The sequence below is a fragment of the Solanum dulcamara genome, chromosome 2 (assembly GCF_947179165.1).
Source record: "Solanum dulcamara chromosome 2, daSolDulc1.2, whole genome shotgun sequence".
Lineage (NCBI taxonomy): Eukaryota > Viridiplantae > Streptophyta > Magnoliopsida > Solanales > Solanaceae > Solanum > Solanum dulcamara.
In genome coordinates, this window is record NC_077238.1 from 52283150 (window position 1) to 52307172 (window position 24023).

The 24023-nt window shown below is 36.4% G+C and overlaps 1 protein-coding gene across 4 annotated transcripts in view; it reads left to right on the top strand.

Annotated features, from left to right (window-relative positions):
* The window catches only part of LOC129880565 (agamous-like MADS-box protein AGL9 homolog), a 64874-nt gene that overhangs the window by 4280 nt on the left and 36571 nt on the right, over nt 1-24023 (top strand). For 2 of the 4 annotated variants that reach the window (XM_055954654.1, XM_055954653.1), the window contains exons 3-6: nt 9003-9070; nt 9160-9259; nt 9418-9459; nt 9768-9809. In XM_055954654.1, coding sequence (XP_055810629.1) covers nt 9003-9070; nt 9160-9259; nt 9418-9459; nt 9768-9809 — 252 coding nt within the window. Of the gene's footprint in view, nt 1-9002; nt 9071-9159; nt 9260-9417; nt 9460-9767; nt 9810-16505; nt 16635-19133; nt 19268-20224; nt 20504-24023 lie in introns of those variants that run through there. The other 2 variants (XM_055954652.1, XM_055954651.1) reach the window with 2 other exon arrangements.

The following is a 24023-nucleotide window of genomic DNA, read 5'->3' on the forward strand; positions in this document are numbered from 1 at the left end:
GAATCAGTATAAAATGACCGCATCTTTGATGTCTCGAATTAGTATAAAAATGAGCGCATCCATGATGCCTTGAATCAGTATAAAATGAGAGCATCCTCGATGCCTCGAGTCCACTGAAATAGTAGTAAAATGGTAGTACGACCCCCCATTCAAAAATCAATATAAAATAGTTTGAGTTACAACCCAACTTTCTCAAATTAATGCTAGAACCAATACATGCACCGGGGTCGAGTACATCCGTGAGAAAAAATTAATCCAATGCAATACATGTCATCACCAGCACCCAAACAACAGGCACAATCACACACAATAATGAATCTACAAACACCCTATCCTCTAGAGCATACAACAAGGCTCACAATACAACCAACCTCAAATCAAGGCCTAAAGGTCAACTCTACTCCTCTAACTCAAACACAACGCCCAACAAGGAACTGAACCCTAACTGGGTAACAAGGAAGAGGAGAATATCACCTCGAGATCCATAATCACAGATAGCCCTGCCAAACGGCAACAGGAAAGCGTACGGGATTCTAACTCTAAATCTAGAAATAGAGTCCAATAGTAATTCACAAGCCTAACCGGGTGTAAATCTCTACACCAAGGCTTTAAGAGAGGTGCTATAATAGCGAAGGATACTAAGTCTCATAACGTTCGGCCAACAACGGCTACATCAACTACGGATAAACTCCAATCCAATTCTGAGGCGCTAATCCTCCATCCACATAAAAATCAAACAATTAACCTAAAATAGGCTAAATAGGGCCAAACTAACGCATAATTAATAAGCTTACCAACTAGACGGAAAATCTCATAAAGACAACCTAGCCTAACGATCACACCGGGACAAAGAACCAAAAATCTAGGAAACAAGCCTAACTCATCACATACAATCCAAACCACAAGTAAAATATACTAAACAATACCTATTGAAGCTCAATCAAAGAATAAGAGACTGTGGCCTACCTCAAAGCCGAACATGCGCGCTCCAAGTCTACTTCCTGATAAATTTTCACAAAAAAATCAACGTCAATTTCCTCCACGTAAATAAAATATCGATCACCTCGTCAATACGAATGTTTTGACACTAAAATTATATTTTTTAGAGACGGACCCAAAATTGGGTCTAAATTAGGATTGTGGGACCTGCAATGGAAATCTCAAAAATGACTACAGGAAAATGTCCTAAATGCATTATTGAGATTGTACCCCAAAATGAGGCACAAATCGATGCTTAAAACGACCTAAATAAGCCCAATATTTCAAAACACTTGTAAAGCCTTAACTAAGCTTTGGCACCCCATTTGGGGAAGATTTTACATCAAAACATCGTCTTGCATGATTTTTCAAATATTCCAACACATAGCCACGATAAACACAAACCCATAGCACTTGGAATCTCTCAATTTGGAGCTCTATAGCTCCCAAAATCGCAAAAAAGGAAAGAAATCGGGGATGTTTGTGTCACTGGTCTTAATTAAAAGACCAGTGAATTGCTCTCCGTGAACGTGGAAAAAGAGTCCATGAATGTGGAGGCTAACCTCCCAAGGATTCGGGAACACAAAAAGTCCACCGTGAACGAGGCATGGACAACGCGAACGTGGAGGTCAATGTCTTAGGCTTCCGCTAATGCGGCCCCATGTCCGTGAACGCGGAGACTAGATCCTTGGCTTCCGCAAATGCTGCCCCAGAGGTGCGAACGTGAAGACCAAAATTGGTCTGCACTAGCTGATGCATATCAGTTGGTTTTGGAAATTTGCCTAACTCCGATAGGGTGCTCGAAATTTGTTTGGAATCCCGTGCACACAAACGGACTATGCTACCCCACCAAATTCGATATTTTAAAATCAATGGCGCAGTAAAAAAATTTCATCAGAGGTCGTCTCGTTAAAATGTGGGTCCCACACCCAAGCATACTTTTTGCCATTTCCACAAGACTGCTCGAAATGAGAGTGGAAGTCTTGGAACACGAATGAAAGGTCGTTCGAAATCAAACTTGTCATTTCGGAGCTAACCACGCTGATGAAATTTCAATCTAAGCACGTTTTTGAAGAATGTTGACCAAAGTCAACCTTAGGCCAAATTTCAAAGGCTAAAACGCCAAATGGCTTCAAACTCGCACCAATTGCCTTGATATTCATGCCGACCATGCTACTAGTCTAATTTGGCCATTTCGAAGCTAATAGAACCATCGAAATTTTGTTCTAAGGTCATTTTCATGGAGTTTTGACTGAAGTCAACCATTCAGACTCCAAGGGCTCCAAAACAGGGAAACGATCATAAAACCCAAACAAACGACCAGGCAACCGAACTGTTAGTGCCAGTAAGTCATAAATGGCTTGAGGTCACTATAGAAAGCTCTAAACATTAAAAAGATCGGAGAAGAGCAAAAATGACCTTGAGGGTCAATACATTATTACATCCTGCAATAATCCCTATTCATTATTTTGAAAGGATTATGGGGTTTAAAATCAATTAAGGCGAGAAAGTACAGATCTGTTGGAGAAAGAAGAAAGCAGACGAAGAATGAAGAAGAAAAATGAGAAGAAGAGTGAAGAAGAAGACAGAAGTCTCAAGAAGACTCTTCCACTTCTTCTGATGATATGATCCTCCACCACGTGGCCTCATCCTGTCCCTACAAATGGATTCATCCTGTCCATACAACACAACCAAATTAAAATATGACTATGCCCATATAGTTATGGGTAAATAAAATAAAGTAATGACAAGTTAGAATAGGACAAAACCAACCCATTTCTCTTTGTCTATATTACAATTGGTTGCAGAAACTTGTGTATAAGTACATGTATATTTTGATGAAAATACACAGAAAATTCTCTTTATCTTCAGCTTCTCATTCTCTAAAATCATTACATGGTATCAGAGCACCTCTAAGCTCCATCCAAATCTGTGTCAAAACATCAAAGTCATCTTCAAAATCCCAGAATACCTGAAACAACTGAAATCAAATCAGACAGTGGTGAAAAAGGAATCATATATGAAAACAACCATCCCTATTACTTAAGCAATTTAGATTCACCTGGTATGACTCTAGTCAACAGTGTTTTTGATGGAAGAGGATACCCAGGTTGGAGAAGATCTATCCTTCTATCTCTATCAGCCAAGAGAAAACTTGGTTTTATCAATGGAACTTGCAAGGTTCCAGACCTGAGATCTGCAGATTTTGAGCAATGGAATTGTGTCAATGATATGATTGTATGTTGGATATCAAATGCATTATCTAAGGATATTACAGATAGTGTAATGAGTTCCAAAACTGCAAAAGAACTTTGGGACAGCCTGGAGCAGAGATTTGGCAAATCAAATGGTGCCAAACTCTATCATCTGCAAAAGGAATTAACAGGATTAGTACAAGGCAATAGTGACATTGCAGGTTACTTCACCAAGGTTAAGAGATTATGGGATGAATTAGATGGGATAAATGCGATTGCCTGTTGCTCATGTGAATGCACCTATGATGGGAAAGCAAAGTTAACAAAATCACTGGAAGATCAAAGATTGATTCAATTTCTAATGGGACTGAATGATATATATACTTAGGCAAGGGGAAATATACTTATGATGAATCCATTACCTGGAATAGATGTTGCATATTCCTTACTTTTGCAGGATGAGAACCAAAGGGAAGTATATGCAAACACAAGTGTCACTTCTGATTCTGGATCATTTATGGCAGTAGGCCAAGCAAACCAGCCAAACAACAAGTTAATTGCTGAGTTTGCAGCATTCATGGCTAATGGACAGGAAAGATATGCACAAAGGCTCAGATATCAACCAATGCACACCTATTAGAGATTGCAAGAGGGCTAATATTTCAATCCAAATTACCTATGTGCTACTGGGGAGAATCCATCTTAACTGCTACTCATATCATCAATAGGCTGCCATCTAGTGTTCTAAAGGGAGTTACACCTTATGAAATATTGCTTAGACAGAAACCAACCTATGATCATTTGAGGAATTTTGGGTGTCTGTGCTATGCTTCCACCCTGGCACAGGGAAGAAACAAGTTTGATGAAAAGGCTACTGCTTGTGTTTTACTAGGATATCCTTTACAACAGAAAGGATATAAATTGTTGTCTCTTGATAAAAGGAAAGTGTTTGTATCTAGGGATGTGAGATTCTATGAATCACATTTTCCTTTCAACTCATCTGAGAACTTACACACACCTATTTTTTTCAACTCCCCCTCTTCCTCAGATCATCATTCTGATTTATCACTCCACAATCACTCAGCCCAACCTGTAAATGATTGTTCCTACCCAGTCACACCCTCAGAATCTCCACATAATGCCTCTGGCTATAGTCCACATCCTGAATCTACACTTCCTAATCTGTCACTGAGTCCCTCTCAGCAAACCCCTACTGAACAACCTATATTACCACAACTTGAACATGCTTATCCAAGCTCTACTACATCAGATACTTCCCCTCCTGTCCCTATAACAGCTCTACCAAGAAGGTCTGGTAGAATATCTCATGAGCCTGCATATCTAAGAGACTACATTTGCAATAGTGTGATACTCACTGATCTATGGAAAACTTTCTTTGATCACTCTTCTAAGGCTAAGCGATATGCTTTCTCCTCCTTATCCCTCAATAATCAGCAACTACTCCATTCCCTTTCCAATGTTACTGAGCCTAGCTACTATCACCAGGCCTCTCAACATTCAGAATGGAAGGAAGCCATGAACTCAGAGATTCAGACCTTGGAGACCAATCAAACCTGGGATGTTGTCTTGCTACCTAAAGGAAAAAGAGCTTTACCCTGTAAATGGGTATACAAGATAAAGCATCTCTCTGATGGTAGTATTGAAAGATTAAAGGCACGACTAGTTGTGAGGGGGGATATACAAAGGGAAGGTATAGATTATGGAGAGACATTCTCACCTGTTGTGAAAATGACCATTATACAGTGCTTACTTACCATTGCTGCTAAGAGGAGGTGGTCTATTTCGCAACTAGATGTCAACAATGCGTTCTTGCATGGTGACCTCCAAGAAGAGGTCTTTATGAAATTTCCCCCAGGACTGACACCTCCTAGTCCTAACCCTGTCTGTCTTCTAAAAAGGTCTCTATATGGTTTAAAGCAAGCTTCACGGCAGTGGTATGCTCGGCTTGCAGGAGCTTTGGCTTTCAAAGGTTATTCATCTTCTTTCAACGATTACTCTCTCTTTTTTAAACACACTGGGCCACTAATTTCCATCCTAGCAGTGTATGTCGACGATATTCTTCTCACAGGAGATGATTTGCATGAACTCGAGAATATCAAATGCTTCCTCAATACAGAATTCAAAATTAAGAACCTGGGAGAAATTCACCACTTTCTTGGCATGGAAATTTTGCGCGAAGACCATGGCTTCATTGTCAATCAACGCAAATTTTCCATGGATCTTCTTCATGACTTCAATGTCTCTCATCTGCCTGCAGTTCATTCTCTACTGGATCCCTCCTCCAAGCTTCGCGCAGGTGATAGTCCTCGCTTGGATAACCCCACCCTTTATCGACACTTGATAGGCAAGCTGAATTATTTGACCAACACTCGCCCAAATTTGTCATTTGATGTTCTTGCTCTGAGTCAATACATGCAACGACCATGTTTATCACATTTCTCGGCTGCTTTACGAGTTTTACGATATCTGAGCTTAGATCCGGGTCAAGGCATACTACTATCTTCCAATTCATCCTTTTCTTTACTGGCCTTTTGCGATGCGGACTGGGCTTCATGTAAGGATTCTCGTAGATCAGTTAGTGGATTTTTCATTACCCTCGGAGGTGCCCCCATCTCTTGGAAATCGAAGAAACAAGCCTCCGTCTCCTTGTCCTCCACAGAAGCAGAATATCGATCCATGCGTCGTATTGTCGCTGAACTCACTTGGTTTGTTCGTCTTCTTGAGGACCTTTCTGCTCCAATTTCGCTCCCAATTCCGCTGCACTCTGATAGTCAAGCTGCCATCCATATCGCTCGAAACCCAGTCTTCCATGAACGCACCAAACATGTTGAATTGGACTGTTATTTTGTGCGCCAACAATTTCAATCCGGTCTGATTACTCTTTCCTTTGTTCCCTCTAAGGATCAACTTGCCGATCTATTCACCAAACCCCTCTCTGGGGTTTCTCACCGTGCGCTTTTACACAAGTTGGGGGTCATGAATCTCCCCTCCAACTTGAGGGGGGATGTTGGAGAAAGAAGAAAGCAGATGAAGAATGAAGAAGAAAAATGAGAAGAAGAGTGAAGAAGAAGACAGAAGTCTCAAGAAGACTCTTCCACTTCTTCTGATGATATGATCCTCCACCACGTGGCCTCATCCTGTCCCTACAAATGGATTCATCCTGTCCATACAACACAACCAAATTAAAATATGACTATGCCCATATAGTTATGGGTAAATAAAATAAAGTAATGACAAGTTAGAATAGGACAAAACCAACCCATTTTTCTTTGTCTATATTACAATTGGTTGCAGAAACTTGTGTATAAGTACATGTATATTTTGATGAAAATACACAGAAAATTCTCTTTATCTTCAGCTTCTCATTCTCTAAAATCATTACAAGATCTAATGTTAAAGAAAAATATTTTCAATTAAAACATGTGGAATTTCATGAGATATTGCAGAAGTTTGTGCAGCTTAAATTACGTCTATTCACACTTTCGCCTAAGACGTAATGGTCGTCGAAGAATCCGGGCATCCAACTAAAACCTGAAGGGAGCACCAGGATAATATAAAATTATTTGGGAGCTATTAGACAAACAATGAGGAACAAGTGCATTCTCTAACCTATTATACGAATAGGTAGTTCATTCCTGCCAAATAATACAAATTAAAATCATAGTAAACAAAGGCAACATATTCGATCATATAGACTCGATGAGAACAAATCATGCATTTTCAAAATTCTGAAGACATTTGGATGTCTAAAAAGCAAAGCTACATTATGGGTAGCCGAAAATTAACCTTTTTATTATTAAAGGCTATCTTAGCAGCTGAGATTTTGATCCGTGTTTTTTAAGTAGTAAGTGAAGGATTACATCAACTGAGATTTAAGTTACTTTTTCTCCCAGCAGAATGTGATGATCATACCATTTTTTTACAATTGAATAGTAACAACAATCTTCTTGTAGTATATTCCATGATTGGAAGTATGTCATTTTGTAACCGAATTTACTTGCCAGTGTGGCACAATTGTTGGGAGCTGATCCATATTTTTGTCGAACATGAGATTAAAAAAGGTCTTTCTAGTGAACAAGAAAATAAAACTTACCAAAAGAGGAATCATCAAATACGGAGTTAATATATTAAAAGGTCATTGAATTATAAGAATTTATTCAATAAAGTCATTAAACTTTGTTTTGTATCAATAAAATCACTCAACTTAAGACTTTTATTTTTTAAAATCACTTAACTTCATTTATCATTATGAAAAGTTTAACATGGTAAAATTAATTATTTTTTATGTCATGTAAGCTTATAAACAAAATTTTAAAAAATATGCTTCTTATTCTTTTTATTGGCATGACTCTTTTTTGTAGATTTCAAGTACAAGATCCTTGAAGTGTTATATTCAACTCTAATCGTAGTTGTAATATTACAAAGTCAATGCTAAGTCTTGTACTACTATAATGTTCTTGTTATGTTTTCTTATTATCATTCATAATGCATTGATGGTAAGTCTGACTTGCTATTTATCTTTGAAGGTAAAATCTTTTAGTATAGTTTTGTAGTTGGTTATCTTTTCTATTTAGTTTGAGGAGTTACAAGAATATCTAGTATTTCTTAACGCTTTGCGAAAATATAAATGGTAAAATTGATAATTGATCTTATTAATACCACTTATTTAAATCAATTTATAATAATTCAATTTCTAATTAATATTTAAGTGTGTTCAATTTATTTTAAAAACAAAATAAAGCAACAAATTAGGGTAGGTTGTCTTTGAGTTTGAGTAAATGTTGTGGCACTAACTAATGCTTGCATTAGGTTAGGATGTTTGTGTATGTCACACACTTTGGGGTGCTACTCTTCTTTGAACTTTACTGATACAGAATATTTTGTGAATCGAGTTATCCTATAATAAAGCCACATATCCTAATTTAATGCGTTTAACCTTATATCCAACTTTAATTCCTTAGTGAAAATGAGAATTATTTGATTCAAAGTTGAGAACATAATTATACTCTTTACAAGAAAATGACATTGTAATAACACCCAACGAAGAAATCCATTGTTTAAGATAAAATTTAAGCATTGAATAACCTTAAAAATCTTTCAAAATTCTCTTCTTCTTTTTTTGTGATGATTATTTGATTCAAAGTTGAGAACATAATTATACTCTTTACAAAAAAATGACATTGTAATAACACCAACCAAGAAATCCATTATTTAAGATAAAATTTAAGTATGTATAACCTTAAAAATCTTTCAAAATCCTCTTCTTTATTTTTTTTTGTGATTGAGAAATAAAGAAAGAAGGAGAAGAAGCATAATTTTTTTTTGTTTTAATTTTGTTTATTTGTGGAGTCCATGTTTATATGGCATAAAAAATAATTTATTTTGTTAGGTCAAATTTTGTTATATATAGTTGATTGATTTATTAAAGTAAAAATTAATAAGTTGAATATTTTATTAATACAAAACAAACTTCAATAACTTTGATATATAATTTATCATACTTCAATTACATTTTAAGACATTAACTCCAAAGAATGATAACAAGAATAACTTCCTAGAGACGTAAACTATGAAGGTGCTTGCAAGTCGCTAGAGAGTGTTTTCTAGAGACATTGTTGGAATATTATTAAACAATGCTTGAAAAATAAAGGTGGGGAATTGGCAAAAACAAGGTAAAGTAAACTTCACATATGACAAACAATTGACACCGTTCCATTATAAGCACTTCAAAGGTTCACTGCAGTCCATAAGCCAAAAAAACATGTAAAATTAAGCATTTAAATGTTCTATTACTGTTTATGGTCATAGGAAATTAGTAGCCAGCAGGAGTACTTGAAGCTTAAAGGACGTTACGAAGCATTACAGCGATCACAGAGGTATATGATAATGGTATTAAGAAGAACGCTTCATTTAATTTGTTCATGCGATCTTGGAATAAGTACTCTTTTTGATGATTTGTCAATAGGAATCTTCTTGGCGAAGATCTTGGTCCTTTGAACAGCAAAGAACTTGAATCACTTGAGAGGCAGCTCGATATGTCGCTGAAACAGATCAGATCAACTCGGGTAAATTCATATATAGCCATCAATAACTACTAATTAAAAAAAAAAAGCTTTTGATTAGAACTGGTGTGGAACAAATCTTTTTTATTCGTAAAAAAAAGTTGATAGCCCTAGATTTGTTTTGGTTTGATTGCACTGACCACTAGTTTCCAATTTTCCAGACTCAGTTAATGTTGGATCAACTTACAGATCTTCAGAGAAAGGTAATACATTTATTTTGATAATTTATGTATTAACAAATATAATCTTTGAACAATATGCCTTGAAGAGGTGGTTTTGATAGACTAAATTATGCAGCATGAACAATATGCCTTGAAGCGTGCTGCAGATATATAGTTTCTACTTGATCTATTTGTTTTCTGCTTTCTGTTGTTTAAACTGCTGTAGTAGGTGATTTTGATAGACCAGTATTACTTTTGGTATCAATAATATGTTTATTTGCCAAACAAAAAAAAGTCTTTGAGTTTTCGTACATATATTCATCACGATATGGTAACCTTTCATATGGCAGGAACATGCATTGAACGAAGCCAACAGAACCTTAAAACAAAGGGTAGGTGCATTTTCTCCATCTTTCTCCTTTCTTGGTAGTGCATCTTGTAACTATAGCATAAAGAATAATGGGTTTCGTGTAAGTGCATGTTGCGATAAAAGTTAACAGCATCAAACAATGAATGTAATATGCAGGCAAAGTCTTCTGTGTTGATACTTCAAAATAGGCTGCTACAAGACTCTTTAAATAGAAAACTTCGTAAATAAAAGAGCACGTTCATTCACCTAAAAAATCTGAATCTAAAAGACTGATTTCACTAGTCTTATAGCCTACAGACTAGGAAATAACTTATTGACTGCTAAACAAATGCAACAAACTAACTAATAACCCACAAAGCCGGTCACGTAGCTGACATTTCCTCCCTTAAACTGAAACATCTTTCAGTTTAATTTGAAAAAACCAAGATGATCACGTAGCTTTAGGAATGATACTGATTTTAGGGGCTTTGTGAACATGTCTGCAATCTTCTCTTCAGTTCTACAATAAATAAGGCTAATCTTTGCATCCTTAGTTAGATCACGCAAGAAGTGACACTTCACATCTATATGCTTACTTCGTCCATGTTAAACTGGATTCTTTGAAAGATTAATTGCCGAAGTATTGTCACAATAAATTGACGTTGGTATTTACTTCTTAAAATGAAGTTCCTCAAGAACATTCCTCAGCCAAACAACTTGACAAGCACATCATGTTGCAGCAACGTACTCTGCCTCAGTATTCGACAAAGTAAAGATAGGTTGCTTCTTTGAAGACCAAGAAATAACTCCAGACCCCAACATAAAAACATATCTTGATGTACTTTTCTGTCCTCAATATTTCCAGCATAATCACTATCAGTGAAACCAAGAAAATCTCCAATTGCTTTCATCTGATAAAAAATTTCCAAAGTCACTAGTACCATTCAAGTACCGCAGGATCCTCGTGGCAACTTGTAGATGCATTTCTGTTGGTCTCTCCATCAATCTGCTAATAAGACTTACAACGTGCCTAACATCAGGCCTTGTTGCCGTCAAGTACATCAAGCTTCCCACAATTTGCTTGGATAAAGTGTTGTCCACCTTTCTCCCTTCAGGTTATTTTACAAGCTTCAAACTTTTCTCCATTGGTGTGCTCATAGAGTTGCAATTTTTCATCTGGAACTTTTCAAGAATATCTTACACATATTTCTTTTGAGAAATGAAAATGCCATTAGCAGATTGATTCAGTTCTAGACCAAGAAAATAATGCATCATACCCAAATCCGACATGTCAAACTCAACCATCATGTACTTCTTAAAGTTCTCAATCATAGCCACATCACTTCCGGTATAAATTAAGTCATCCACATATAAACACACCATTAAGACCTCTGCACCCTTCTTTTTAATGTAAAGAGTATGTTCATATGGACACTTTCAAAATCCCTCCTTTGAAAAATAAGCATCGATACGACTATACCAAGCTCCTGAAGCTTTTTTTAGTCCATATAAAGCCTTTTTTAATCTAAACACTTTATTCTCAGCACCTAATTTCACATAGCCAGGAGGTTGTTAGATAAATGCCTTTTCTTGAAGTTCACCATGTAGGAAGGCGAATTTCACGTCCAATTGGAAGATTTTCCAAGCATTTTGAGCAGCCAAAGCAATCATCAATCTGGTGATATCTAAATGAGCAATGGGAGAAAACACCTCTACATAGTCAACACCATATTCTTGCTTATAGCCTTTTGCTACTAAGGGGGATTTGAACTTGTTGACCTCTCCATTTTCCTTCAACTTTATTTTTTAAACCCATTTGACATCGATGATTTTCTGATTTTCTGGAAGATTTGTTAACTCTCAAGTATCATTTCTTTCAATTGATCTAATCTCCTCATCCATGGCTTGCTTCCATTTTGGATATTTGACGGCATCGGTAAAATATATACGATCACAATCTAAAAATCAAGAAAAATGACAGACTATATTTTCAGATTTTCTGATCCTATATAACTCATAATTTCCCATCCAGCTCGGTGCACCTCTACTACGTTGAGGACGTTCATTGTTAAACTGAGCATCACATGATTCGTGTTCAACACCTCCGGCATTTTTTAGTATTGGACTTGCTTGTGAACTGATCTCCAAAGGTTGAACAAGTTCTGGTTCTTCTTCTTCTTCAACAGAAAATGGAATATGTTGTAACGAACTATTACTCCAATACTTCTTCATCAGATATAACATCTCGACTAATAATAATTTTCTTGGTAATAGGATTGAACAAGCGATAAGCTTTTGATTTGTCATCAATACCAAGGAAAATACATTTCTGACCTTTATCATCCAACTTCTTCCTCACAACATCTGGAGTGTGTGCATATGTGATACACCCAAAAATCCAAAAGTACTAAACATTTGGTTTGTGCCTGCTCCAAGCTTCATAAGGTGTCATACGTTGAATAGAACTGGTAGGACATCTATTCAATATGTGAACACTCCAACGAACTGCTTCTGCCCAAAAATCTCTTGGTAAGCCACTTCTCTTCAAAAGAAAATGCCCTATATCAAGAATTGTGCGATTTTTCCTTTCACACACCATTCTGTTGAGGTGTGTAGGCTGCGGTAAGGTGCCTTTTAATTCCATCCTTTACAAAAAATTCTAAAAATTTTAGTGAGTTGTATTTTCCACCTCGATCAGTTCACAATCACTTAATCTGATAACCAACTTCATTTTCAACAAGCACTTTAAACTTCTTAAAAGTTTCAAATGCTTCAGATTTTTCTTTTAAGAAACAGACCCAAGTATTTCTGCTATAATCATCAATAAAGCTAATGAAATAACATTTACCTTCATTAGATGTAGGACTTATCGGACCATAGATATCCAAGTGCACCAACTCCAACACCTTCTTTGCCCTTCTTTGCCTGTTGGAGGTGCATAAACTTCTTTAAAGATAGAAGTGACTTTTGTGAGATACTAATCCCACAGAGGTAACCCATGACTTTTTTCTTGGGTTTGCTAAAATTCTGGACTATCATAATTACGGTACATTTATATAATCTGAAAGAACGTATGCCAGAGAAGGATCTTGGGAGCACTCCGCACCCTCCATAAAGGAAGTCTCTATATAGGAAATTGATATGACACAATCCAAACAACGATGAGAGGCATCACTATATATCACATATTCCTTCCCTTCAGTTGGTGGAGTAAGTATAGGAGCTTGTGTTAATAAGGATTTGAGCTTTTTAAAACTCTCTTGGCATTTGTCATCCCACAAAAACTTGACATCCTTCCTCAAGAGTTTAGTCAAAGGGGAGGCTATAATGGAGAAGCCTTTGACAAACCTTCTATAGTATCCCGCTAAACCCAAGAAACTCCTTACTTCAGTTGGACTTTTAGGTGGTTTCCATTCAACAATAGCTTGAATTTTACTAGGATCCACTTTCACACCTGCAACCGACACAATATGTCCCAGAAAGGCCACTTCACCGAGCCAAAATTCACATTTAGAAAGCTTGGCATAAAGCTTCTTCTCTTGCAGAATTAGCAAAACAATTTGAAGATGCTTTCCATGATCTTCACTATTCTTGGAGTATATTAAAATATCATCTATAAAAATGTTACACCCCGCACTCTTGAGCTCGGAACGTCTTCTTAAGTTCCTTAGACACTATCAGGTGAACCGGATAAGCTACGACACTATCAAACAACTCTAAGGAAAGAAGATTGTGATACCCATGAGAAGGAAGGTTGGAAATGGAGTCATAAGAATCCAAAAGGAATTGGAGGCCAAGTAATGAGTCGTAGGACTCGATTTACCTACGTAAGCTACTAATTTAGATGTCTTATACACTTGAGTTGATTAATGACATACCAAGCTTACGTATCATGGATTACATAGGCTCCTAAAATAAGACGAAATTATGAACCCGCGAGGAAGGGAAAAAGATGACGCGTGGCAGCCAATGGAGGAGCGACACGTGGCAGCACCTCAAGCAAGTAGGTTATGCACCTACTTAGGGTCAAGTAGGTGATGCAGCTGCTTGGGGGTGGTGGACCCCACTGCCACGTGGCAGCCCCTAATTGGCAGCATGACACGGTGGCCAATCATGGCTTGACATGTGTCACCCTAAGGGGATGACACGTATAACCTCCAAGGCTGACCTTATATACATGTTAAATGACTCATAGGGTTAGTTCCTTATCAGAAAATCTTCAGCAAAGGAAGTTAAAAACAAACCCTAAGCTAGGAGAGAAAAGGGTGACGGCTTTGGGAGAAAAATAAGGTAAGTCCCGATTTTTTTCCGTAAATTAATTATTTAGCGTATAACACGATGATATGGAAGTATTAGTAGTATAAAATTAGAGTTTGGTGCAGCAAAAAATGGACAGCAAGTTGCCACGACGTTACAGCACGCTGAAAAAAAGTTCTGAGGTGCGATTTTGGCAAGTTCTAGCCAATTTCGGGAAAGGTAAGTTCTTCCCCTTTAATTTGAAGTTTATGAGGTTAAATTAGGATGTATTACACACCTTAGGAGCTGCTGGAAGTTGGGGAAATGGTTTGAAAAGTTCAGCGTTCGGAATAAATTAAATTGGAGTCGCTAGAAGTGAATTGTCGTCAAAATAAAGTGTCGTTCTTGTGAGTTGTTGCTGCAGGGGTGTGATGTATTGTTGCAGGGCCTAAATATGTTCTAATATGGGTTAGGGTGCTGCTGGTTGAAGCAACGTGACCCCTCGTTGCGTATAATTAAAGGCGTTACAAAATAAAGACTAGACGCCCTATTGTAAAATCGTATTTTTGAATAAGTCGTTTGGGGTTTATGTTATATATTGTTGGTGTGAATTGCTGCAGGTTGTTGTTGTTGGTTGGATGTAGGTCTTAGGGTCCTAATTGGAAATTCGGATAGGGCACATTATTGGGGAGGTGCTGCCCAATTTTCGTTAACGCCTTATCAAACTAAAGAACTAGTCTAGGAAACGACTAAGGAAATAGATTCCATTAATACTAAGGTGTAACCTAAGATGCTGGAAAGTTAAGAAGATTTGATATGCATATTACTCTCCTGTTTAATAGGTTCAAAGGACAACGAGGCGAACAGGATAAGGAATAACTCAGACAAGGTATGTGAAGCTTCCTTTTGGCATGTTTTTGGAATAAGTACATAGAGCTATTCTTCTTTTCTTTTGGCATGTCTTAGAGATAAGTTATAATGATATGTATATGATATTTGGGATTTAATCCATGCGTAAATGCCTGAGTATGAGTCAAGACTCTCGTTTACTTCTTGATATTAGAACTCCTGTAATAGCTGAGTCGTTGCCTTTAAGTCTTCTAGGTGATGGAAACTAGTACATCTAAAGCCTATTTCTTCTCTCCGTTAGAATCACTTAACTTTTAAGTAAAATGATATATGATATGGGTTTAGAGGTAATTCCATTTATGAACTCTGAGTGTAACTCGTGACTTGTAGTCACTTCTGACCATTTAGGGTCTAAAAGTAGTCAAACCATTATTCTCGAGCCTACTATATAGTGAATAGTAAGTGGAGACACAAGCTCCTTTCCTTGAAAGCTTTGAATGATCAATGTCTCTAATTGCATAATTGTGTCTCTGATTGCATAACTGTGTCTTTGATTGCATAAACCATGTTTCTGATTGCATAAGCTATGTGTCATTGTCTTGATGCACGTCTGTGATTCCTGAGGCCCCAACTGATGTAAGCCTAATGACATCTAAAGGGCACTTCGGATAAGTACCTTCCTGGTCTTCAGGTGACGGTTCACTTGACAGTTTCATCGAGTCTCAGATAAGGACTTAGTTGCATATGGTTTTTCACTACTCTACTTGTGCATGCTGTAACCTTTCTTTCTTCGCGTCCCACTATGGGTCGGATATTATGTCGGGCGCAGCTTTACTACTTCTTTCACCGCATCCCGGGCTGGATGTGTATAGTTCCATGCACGAGGAGATGATGCCGTACGTGAGGTGTGATATATGTTATATGTTATGATGATACGATTATTCACCGAGTCCCGGGCTGGCTGTAATATGATAGTATATGTGGCGAAATAAGAAAGGAACCCCGAGTCCCTCCTTAGAGGGCCGGGTATGGTATGTATATTATGATGGTACGCTATAGACGTACACCACTCCATTCACCGAGTCCCTCACTAAAGGGCCGGATACTTTATGTAGGTGTGCATATTAGATTAGAGTGATACATTGTGACCTCTGCTTTTACTGAGCCGAGGGTCTCCAGGAAACAGCCGTCCTACCTTGGTAGGAGTAAGGTCTGCATACATTCTACCCTCCCCAGACCCCATGTAGTGGGATTTCACTTGGTTGTTGTTGTTGTTGTTGTATTGTGACCTCGAGACCTGTAGTGAACCGGATGTGATACGATGACATACGTGATAAGACTATACTGTATACGAGGATATGATACCATATATGATGATATGAGGAAATGAAATGCCTAATGATACGATGGCATGTGAATATGAGGATATGATTATAACACCAAGTTCACTAGAGAGCGGGGCACAGCATATGATAAGGTGTATGATTTACGTGTCCTAAGGTGCAGGTATAGTGATTTGTTAATTTTTATACTCGTCTCCTGCGTCCCTATTTCAGTTATGGTCTCAGTTACGATGTGTTATGCTTTATATACTTAGTACATATATCGTACTGACCCCTTTTTTCTCGGGGGGGGCTGTATTTCATGCCCGCAGGTACAGATGTTCATTCTGGAGATCCGTCAGCTTAAGAGTTCCTCTCAGCTATGTCGGAAGAGCTTCACTATTCTAGAGCCTAATTTTTGATACTGGTCACTAAATGTATATATATTTGTACATTCAGAGGTATGGTGGAGGCCCTGTCCTGCCATATATTATTGTTGCTATTCCTAGAGGTCTGTAGACATATGAATGTGGGTTGTTTATAAGTTTGTTTCGACGGTGCCTATATGGCATGTTGTAAATATTTTGTTATGTTGTGTCAGCCTCATCGGCGCGTGCCCTTTCATGATACGATACGAATGAAAGAAGCTACAGGTACATGAAAAAGTTTTAAACTATTAAAGTTTTTGTGTATAGTATCACATCACACACAGTTCAACTTAAGTGTAGCTGATAAACACGCATAAGAGGGTCCAGTTCGGACCCCAGTCGCGGCCTACCGGGTTGGGTCGTGACAAAAAACTACTACAAATTGATCAAGATAAGGCTTAAACACGCGATTCATCAAATCCATAAATGTCGCGAGAGCATTCGTCAACCCAAATGGCATCACCAAAAATTCAAAATGGCCATACTGAGTCCTAAAGGTAGTTTTACAAACATCATGTTCCCTTACCCGCAGTTGGTAATACCCAGACCTTAAGTCAATTTTTGAGAACAAACTAACACCTTTTAACTGGTTAAATAAATCATCAATCCTAGGCAGTGGATATTTATTCTTAATGGTTACCTTGTTCAGTTGTCGGTAATAAACACAAAGCCTAAAAGTTCCATCTTTCTTTTTCACAAATAGCACAGGAGCTCCCCAGAGGGAAACACTCGAGTGAATAAAACCTTTCTCAAGGAGTTCTTGCAATTAATTTTTCAACTCTTTCAGTTCTGCTAGAGCCATTCAATAAGGCGTCATAGAGATAGGAGTAGTTCCAGGAACAATCTCTATAGGAAATTCAACCTCCCTTTTCGGGGGCAGTCCGAAAAGATTTTCAGGGAAGACATCAGGAAATTCACACACTATGGGTATATCCTCAAAGCTTGGACTTTCCAGGCATGTATCAAATATAAGAGCAAGATAAGCTTCACAACCTTGTCTAACCATCTTCCTTACCACAACTGCGGAAATGATATTAGATGTCAATGATCTTTCACCTTGAACAATGATGTGTGAAGGTGAAGGAGCTCTAAAGGTCACATTCTTTGACCTACAATTAACTACCGCATGGTATCTATAAAGCCAATCCATACCGATAATGGCATCATAGTCTTGGAAAGGAATTTTAATTAAATCAGCAGGGAAGACTAGATTTTGAATCGCCAAGGGACAACCTCGATAGATTTGATTGCAAACAACTTGTTGACCCAAAAGACTTTGGACAAGCACCCTACAATCGAGTCTCACAGATTTCACATTTTTAGGAAAAGCAAATGATGAGCAAACATATGAATGTGTAGAACCAAGATCAAATAATGTAACAACACATAAGTCGAATAAGTGAAATTTACCAACAACCACATCTGCTCCATCTTGGTCATCCCTCTGTCTTATCGCATAAGCTCATGTTGTAGCTCTTGACCCACTAGATGGATTGGCTGCACCTGCACCTATATCTGGGCAGCACCTCCCCTATACTTCATCACCCTTTTTCGAGCAGATAAAAGCTAAACTGGGTTTTAGAGCCTAAATAAAAGTTATATCCCTATGAAATATCTTTCCAAAACATCTTGAATCACTCGAAATGAATCTTTACAAAATGAGTTATACTAATATTACTAACGGAAGTTCCATCCAAAAACGGGTTTGCTAACAAGAAAAAGAACCTCAATCTTACCTTAACAAATGGTTATTTAAGTTGGCTAAAATATGTGGTGTGCACGTTAATCTCCTCTTGTTCTTGCTTTCTCTCAAATTTCTCTAAGTTTCTACATGTAAAAGATGAACAATGAGAACCCTTAGTCATTAGTTGTCTTATATACTTCTCCCTTGAGAGTGACACATGTCAACCCCTAAGGGTGACACGTGTCCAGCTCTTAGGCCGCCACCTCATTCCATGCATCCACCCCATGGCTTCCATGTGGCGGGGTGGGGTCCACCCAAGCAAGTGCGTCACCTACTCATTCCAACTTGGTGCGTCGTCTCCTTATTCCTCTTTCGTGAGTTCGAAATCTTATCTCACTTTAAGAACCTATAAAATTCTTGCTACTTAGCTCGACATGTACTCAAGTAGCTTTGTTATGTAAGACATCCAAGTCGGTAGCTTATGCAAGTAGGTTGATTACCACGACCCATTATTTGGCCTCCAACTCCTTCCAAATTTCTCTATACCTATTTTCAACAATCGCTACTCACATAGAACTTCATAGATAACATGGATCACATGGAAATCATTTAGAAGAAAACATAAAAAGAAAATTGGGGTGTTACACCTACTATCTCTTTTAATAAAATCGAGATGAGAATTGAGATGTGACCTTTTACTAATAGCTTACATTGGGAGTGAAGGTCTCACCAACAGAACCAATATCTCATGTCTTGGTCATAGTTCCTTCACAAGAATATGAACTATTTTATCTATAGTACTAAATTTTGAACTGTTAAATAAGAATTTGGAAAACTTCATTTTGTAGTTGATGGAAGGAAGCCAACTAAATCTCCAGTGGCAGTCAAATGCACAAGATGTGGGCTACGGCCAGCAACCAACTCAAACTCAGGGCGATGGTTTCTTTCATCCTTTGGAATGTGAACCCACTTTGCAAATTGGGTACGTCTTAACTTTTTGGAAGATATATTTATATTTCAATTTGCTTGTTGCAGTTTGACTATCATAAGGATTAGGGAAATTTTTATAGATTTCCCCCCAAGTTTTGCTTATAACTTTCTGATCCCTCACGTGGTTTATGACATTACTTTCAATTTTCTTGTTTTAACAATTCTTATAATTTATTTGTCAATACTTTAAAGAATTACAATATGACTAATGTAGTTTTACATATAATACTTTTTTGGCTAGTTAAATTTTTATCATCTATATTACTCCACACTTGTTTGTTATTAAGCGAAATTTGAGAGGAGATCTATGTTAAGACATGCATATTCAATATTCTATTTAGTGAGATAAAGGAGGATTGATCCGTCAATAATAAGAGTTTGAAATATGAAATTATAAAAGATTGGTATGGAAAACTGCTGCCATGTGACCAGGAGGTCACAAGTTCAAGCCTTGTAAACAGCCTCTGGCAGAAATGCAAGGTAAGGCTGTGTACAATAGACTTTTGTGGTCGGGCCCTTTTTCGGACCCTGCGCATAGAGGAAGCTTTAGTACATCGGGCTGTCCTCTTTTTTTTTGGTATGGGAAGACAATTCACCATCCAATGAGGGAAAAGAGAGGTTTGCTCAATGGTAAGCTATATGTACATTCATCTTCATTTAAGGTTATGGGTTCAAGTAATCAAGAAAATAAAAAAGTGAAAAATCATAAGGAAGGGACTAAGAAAATATAAAATCATCTAATGGTGTAGAAGAAACAAATAGCTCTAGCCAATTAAACTGCACTGAGTGACAAGTTGACCTCGCATAGGTTGTGGATACTACATATAAATTCTTCAAAATATACTAAATATTAATATTCCACACTTAATACTACTGTTATTTTTGGCAGTTCTCTGTTGCGAAACTTATACATAGTTTCCCCCCCCCCCCCCCCCAAATGTTATGGCAGGTATCAGAATGATCCAATAACAGTAGGAGGAGCAGGGCCCAGTGTGAATAACTACATGGCTGGCTGGTTACCTTGAAAGCTCATGATTCTGATGACATTATTATATATATGCTCAATGGTTTTTCTATCATAAACGTTAAATCTCCTAATTTATGTATGTTTTTTGAGAAAACATTTCATCCTAGACTAATTGGGGATCCATAAGACAATCCCATTATTGTTAGTAAATTATAAACTAGATTTCCTAGAGTGCTTAATCAGTAAAGTTATTTTCCTCCATTTTCTCTTTTTTAGTTAATGCTTTGTTTGAGTCTTGGCTCTCAATGAAAAGAGAGTAGTGCAGTGTACAGTCAAAGTACACTAGCTACCCTAAAGTTCTAAGTATAGCACTCGAGCTATATTTCCTTAAGTTCAAGCCCTCTTCTGAGTGGTTCTCCGAAACTGAGTGAAAATTTGGACTAGTATCCTGTGGTACTTGACGGATATATTGATGCAAATTTGCATTATATTTTGCATTGTGACTAGTATCCTGTGGTACTTGACGGATATGTTAATGCAAATTTGATCACTAGATCAAATGAAGATAAACCCACAAGTGGATATGTATTCACTCTAAATGGAGGAAAAGTGTCTTGAAATCATTCAAACAAACATGTATTGTTTTTTCTATAATGAAATCTAAATATTTTTTATTTAGATAAGGTGATTGAAAAATCTGAATGGCTCCAAAATTTCTTCAAAGATATTTCATTTTGGACCAAATCTTTATCATTTATATGCATGAATTGTGATCACCAAGCGACAAAAGGTAAGGCAGGGAGCACCAAATATAACAAAGAATCTCATAACATATGATAAAGACATAATACTATCCGATAATTACTCTCTAGTGTAGTTAACATAATTTACTACGTAAAGTCAAGAGATAATGTGTTGAATCAACTTACAAAAGACCTATCTAGAGAGGTTGTTGAAAAATCATTTAGGAGAATAGATTTAAGGAAGGCATCATAGCAGCAACTTTATGTAATAGCTTGGAGATCTCAAGAATTAGGTTCAAGAAAATCAAATAATGTAATGAATGATGGTTCAATATTGTCAAATAACTCATTCATTCTCATGATGAAGATAATATTTAGAGACAAGGATAAAGTTTTAAAAGTTTTAAGCTTTTTAATAGTTTTTATGTTTGGAAAGATATGACCAAATAGTATATATATATATATATATATATATATATATATATACACACATTTAGGAATCACTTATATGAGTGTGAAGTATAAGTCGCTTCAAAGAAAATGATAGAAAAAGTTAATTTTGTACGTACTTATGAAATCAGACAGTTTTCATGACTGAAACAAACAAAACCACATGAGAATCATAAATAGTTGTACGACTTATATTGTGTAGATGTACAACAAAGTTTGATGGTTTAAAAATATCACATATCTACAGATTGATCAAATACATCCAATATAAGGTTACTGCATAAAATTCAAAGAAAACCTACTTATTCCATATGCAATTAGTCTTTGATTTTAAATCACACACTTTTTCATATTTTCTTTATCTTATTGCCATTTTCTATTCATGTGGGAAATTATTGATTCTAATGTTGAAAGTGAATAAAAAAGAGAAGAAAGTAGAAATGTTCATTCACTTTTTGAAAGAAGTATTTCTCCCACATTGGTGAGAGAAAGAATTTTTCAAGTACTTAGAAGCACTTGTTGATGTTTTTAAAAGATTAAGAAGTCGACAAAATTTGCAACGTCATCATTGCTCACTCATTTCAGTTTCAAGTTTAGGTTTTGTTTTATTGAACGATCAATCGATAGCTTATCGCTTTGGACAAAACATTCCCTCATTAGCGTCTATATGTGGTGAAGTGAAGACCATACATGTAATTCACACTCAAGAGATGCATCTCTTCAGTATATTGCTTTGGGTGTACGATAGAAGTACCAACTGCACTTGGGTATGTGTGGACCACACATGAACTGCACAACTCAAATAATAAAGCTTTCATTTCTATTTTTAAAGTGCTACTCAGTGCAACTTTTCTGAATATTTACATCTTTTCCGAAGTAGTTCTTGATGGCTATAAATAGACACAATACATAAATATGTTTTTTAACTTAATCTCATTTTATATTTATATTTTTCAACTTTGGGTGTGAAAATTAGGCACTTAAATTTGTATAAAATTGAACAAGTAGACACACATGTCCTACATGGCACAATACACATAAGACGCCATATAAAATACAAATTTGCTATGTAGGATATCATGTAGGAAAAATGTGTCTATTTATTCAAGTTTTAAATAGTTAAAGTGCCTACTTGTGCACGAGTAAAATTAGAGGTCATAGTTGCCAACTGAGCCAAGTTAAGGGTCAGATTTCTATTATGCCCTATAAATATCTTATTCTTCCTCAAATATTGAGTACAAATTCTCAAAGTTTTTTACTCTTCTTTTCTTAAAAATTAAAAATGTGATTGACAATTGGTGAGTGACTTTGAAGTCCTACGGAATTTGAGGTATCACTATTCTGTTGAAATAAATTTTCTATTTTAGGAGGATATATTCCATAACTTGGTTGTTTGAGGGGAATAATTTTTTTAATAACAATATAAGTTTAGTGGGCTGATTTATCTTTCCTTCTCAGTTTTACTATTACTTTTAATAGTATTTAATGTTCATATTTTATTGAATACAAATTTAGTAAAAGTAATAAAATTCAAGTTGAAGATTTCATTTCGACAAAGTATTTCAAATAATCTCATACATAATATAACTGAAACCTGTATATTTATCAACATATAAAGAGTTTGAGGTCCTATTATCTATAAAGTAAAGATCTTTTAGTCTAATTTCCGATAAAATAAATCACTCATTCGTACTAGCTCAGTGTAAAGATTATGCATATTTTATCACAAACCTACAAAATATCCAAAGGCATACACAACATGAACCCCATCCAAAAGTATGTTGATAAGAAGATAGGTGGTGTTGACACCACCACGTCCAAGTGGAAGAGCTGGAGGAGTGCCACCAATATTTTTCATTAATTGCTTTCCACTGCTTCTCTCCTACTTATCACAAATTAGCTAATAACTATAACCATCTATGTATGTCCTCAAAATTTGATCCTTCTTATATGCATACATATACAGATTTTAAGCAGACCACTTTAATTCATTTCCCTTGCTATATCAATTATATAGTTGTTGCAATACACATATAATTATGCCCGCTGAATATAGTTAATGGCAGAGCAAAAATTAATGTAGTGCTTGTATACCGAATCATTTTCATCAAGTTGTTGAGCCAGAATTTGAGATTAACTTCCACAAAGAAAGGGTTCGATTAGTTGTAATTTTGTTAGACAAAAATTAAGGTATGTTTTCCATTCACACTATTGTTTACGCCACTATATTTACAATCTAGTTAAGTTTTATAAGATTTATAAGAAGAACTCACGAGACGGTGTCCAAAAGGCAAGAGTTTGAGTTTATAAAATTGCCTAGATTTTATATTGTGAAGTAAGGATGGTCAAAAGAAGTGATAAGCACATTCTAGATCAAGAAAGACCATGGAGTAGTGATCTTATGGGAGTTATGGTCATTTTTTATACTTGATAGTCATGATTTAATTTGAATAATTATTTTAATAATAAAATGTATCCAGACATTTGAGTCCACAAAAAAGCATCAAATATCGAAGGATGAGCTAGTTCTAATTTCAAACCTAGTTTCAAATATATAAGCAAAAAAAAGTGTTGGATAATTTATTGAA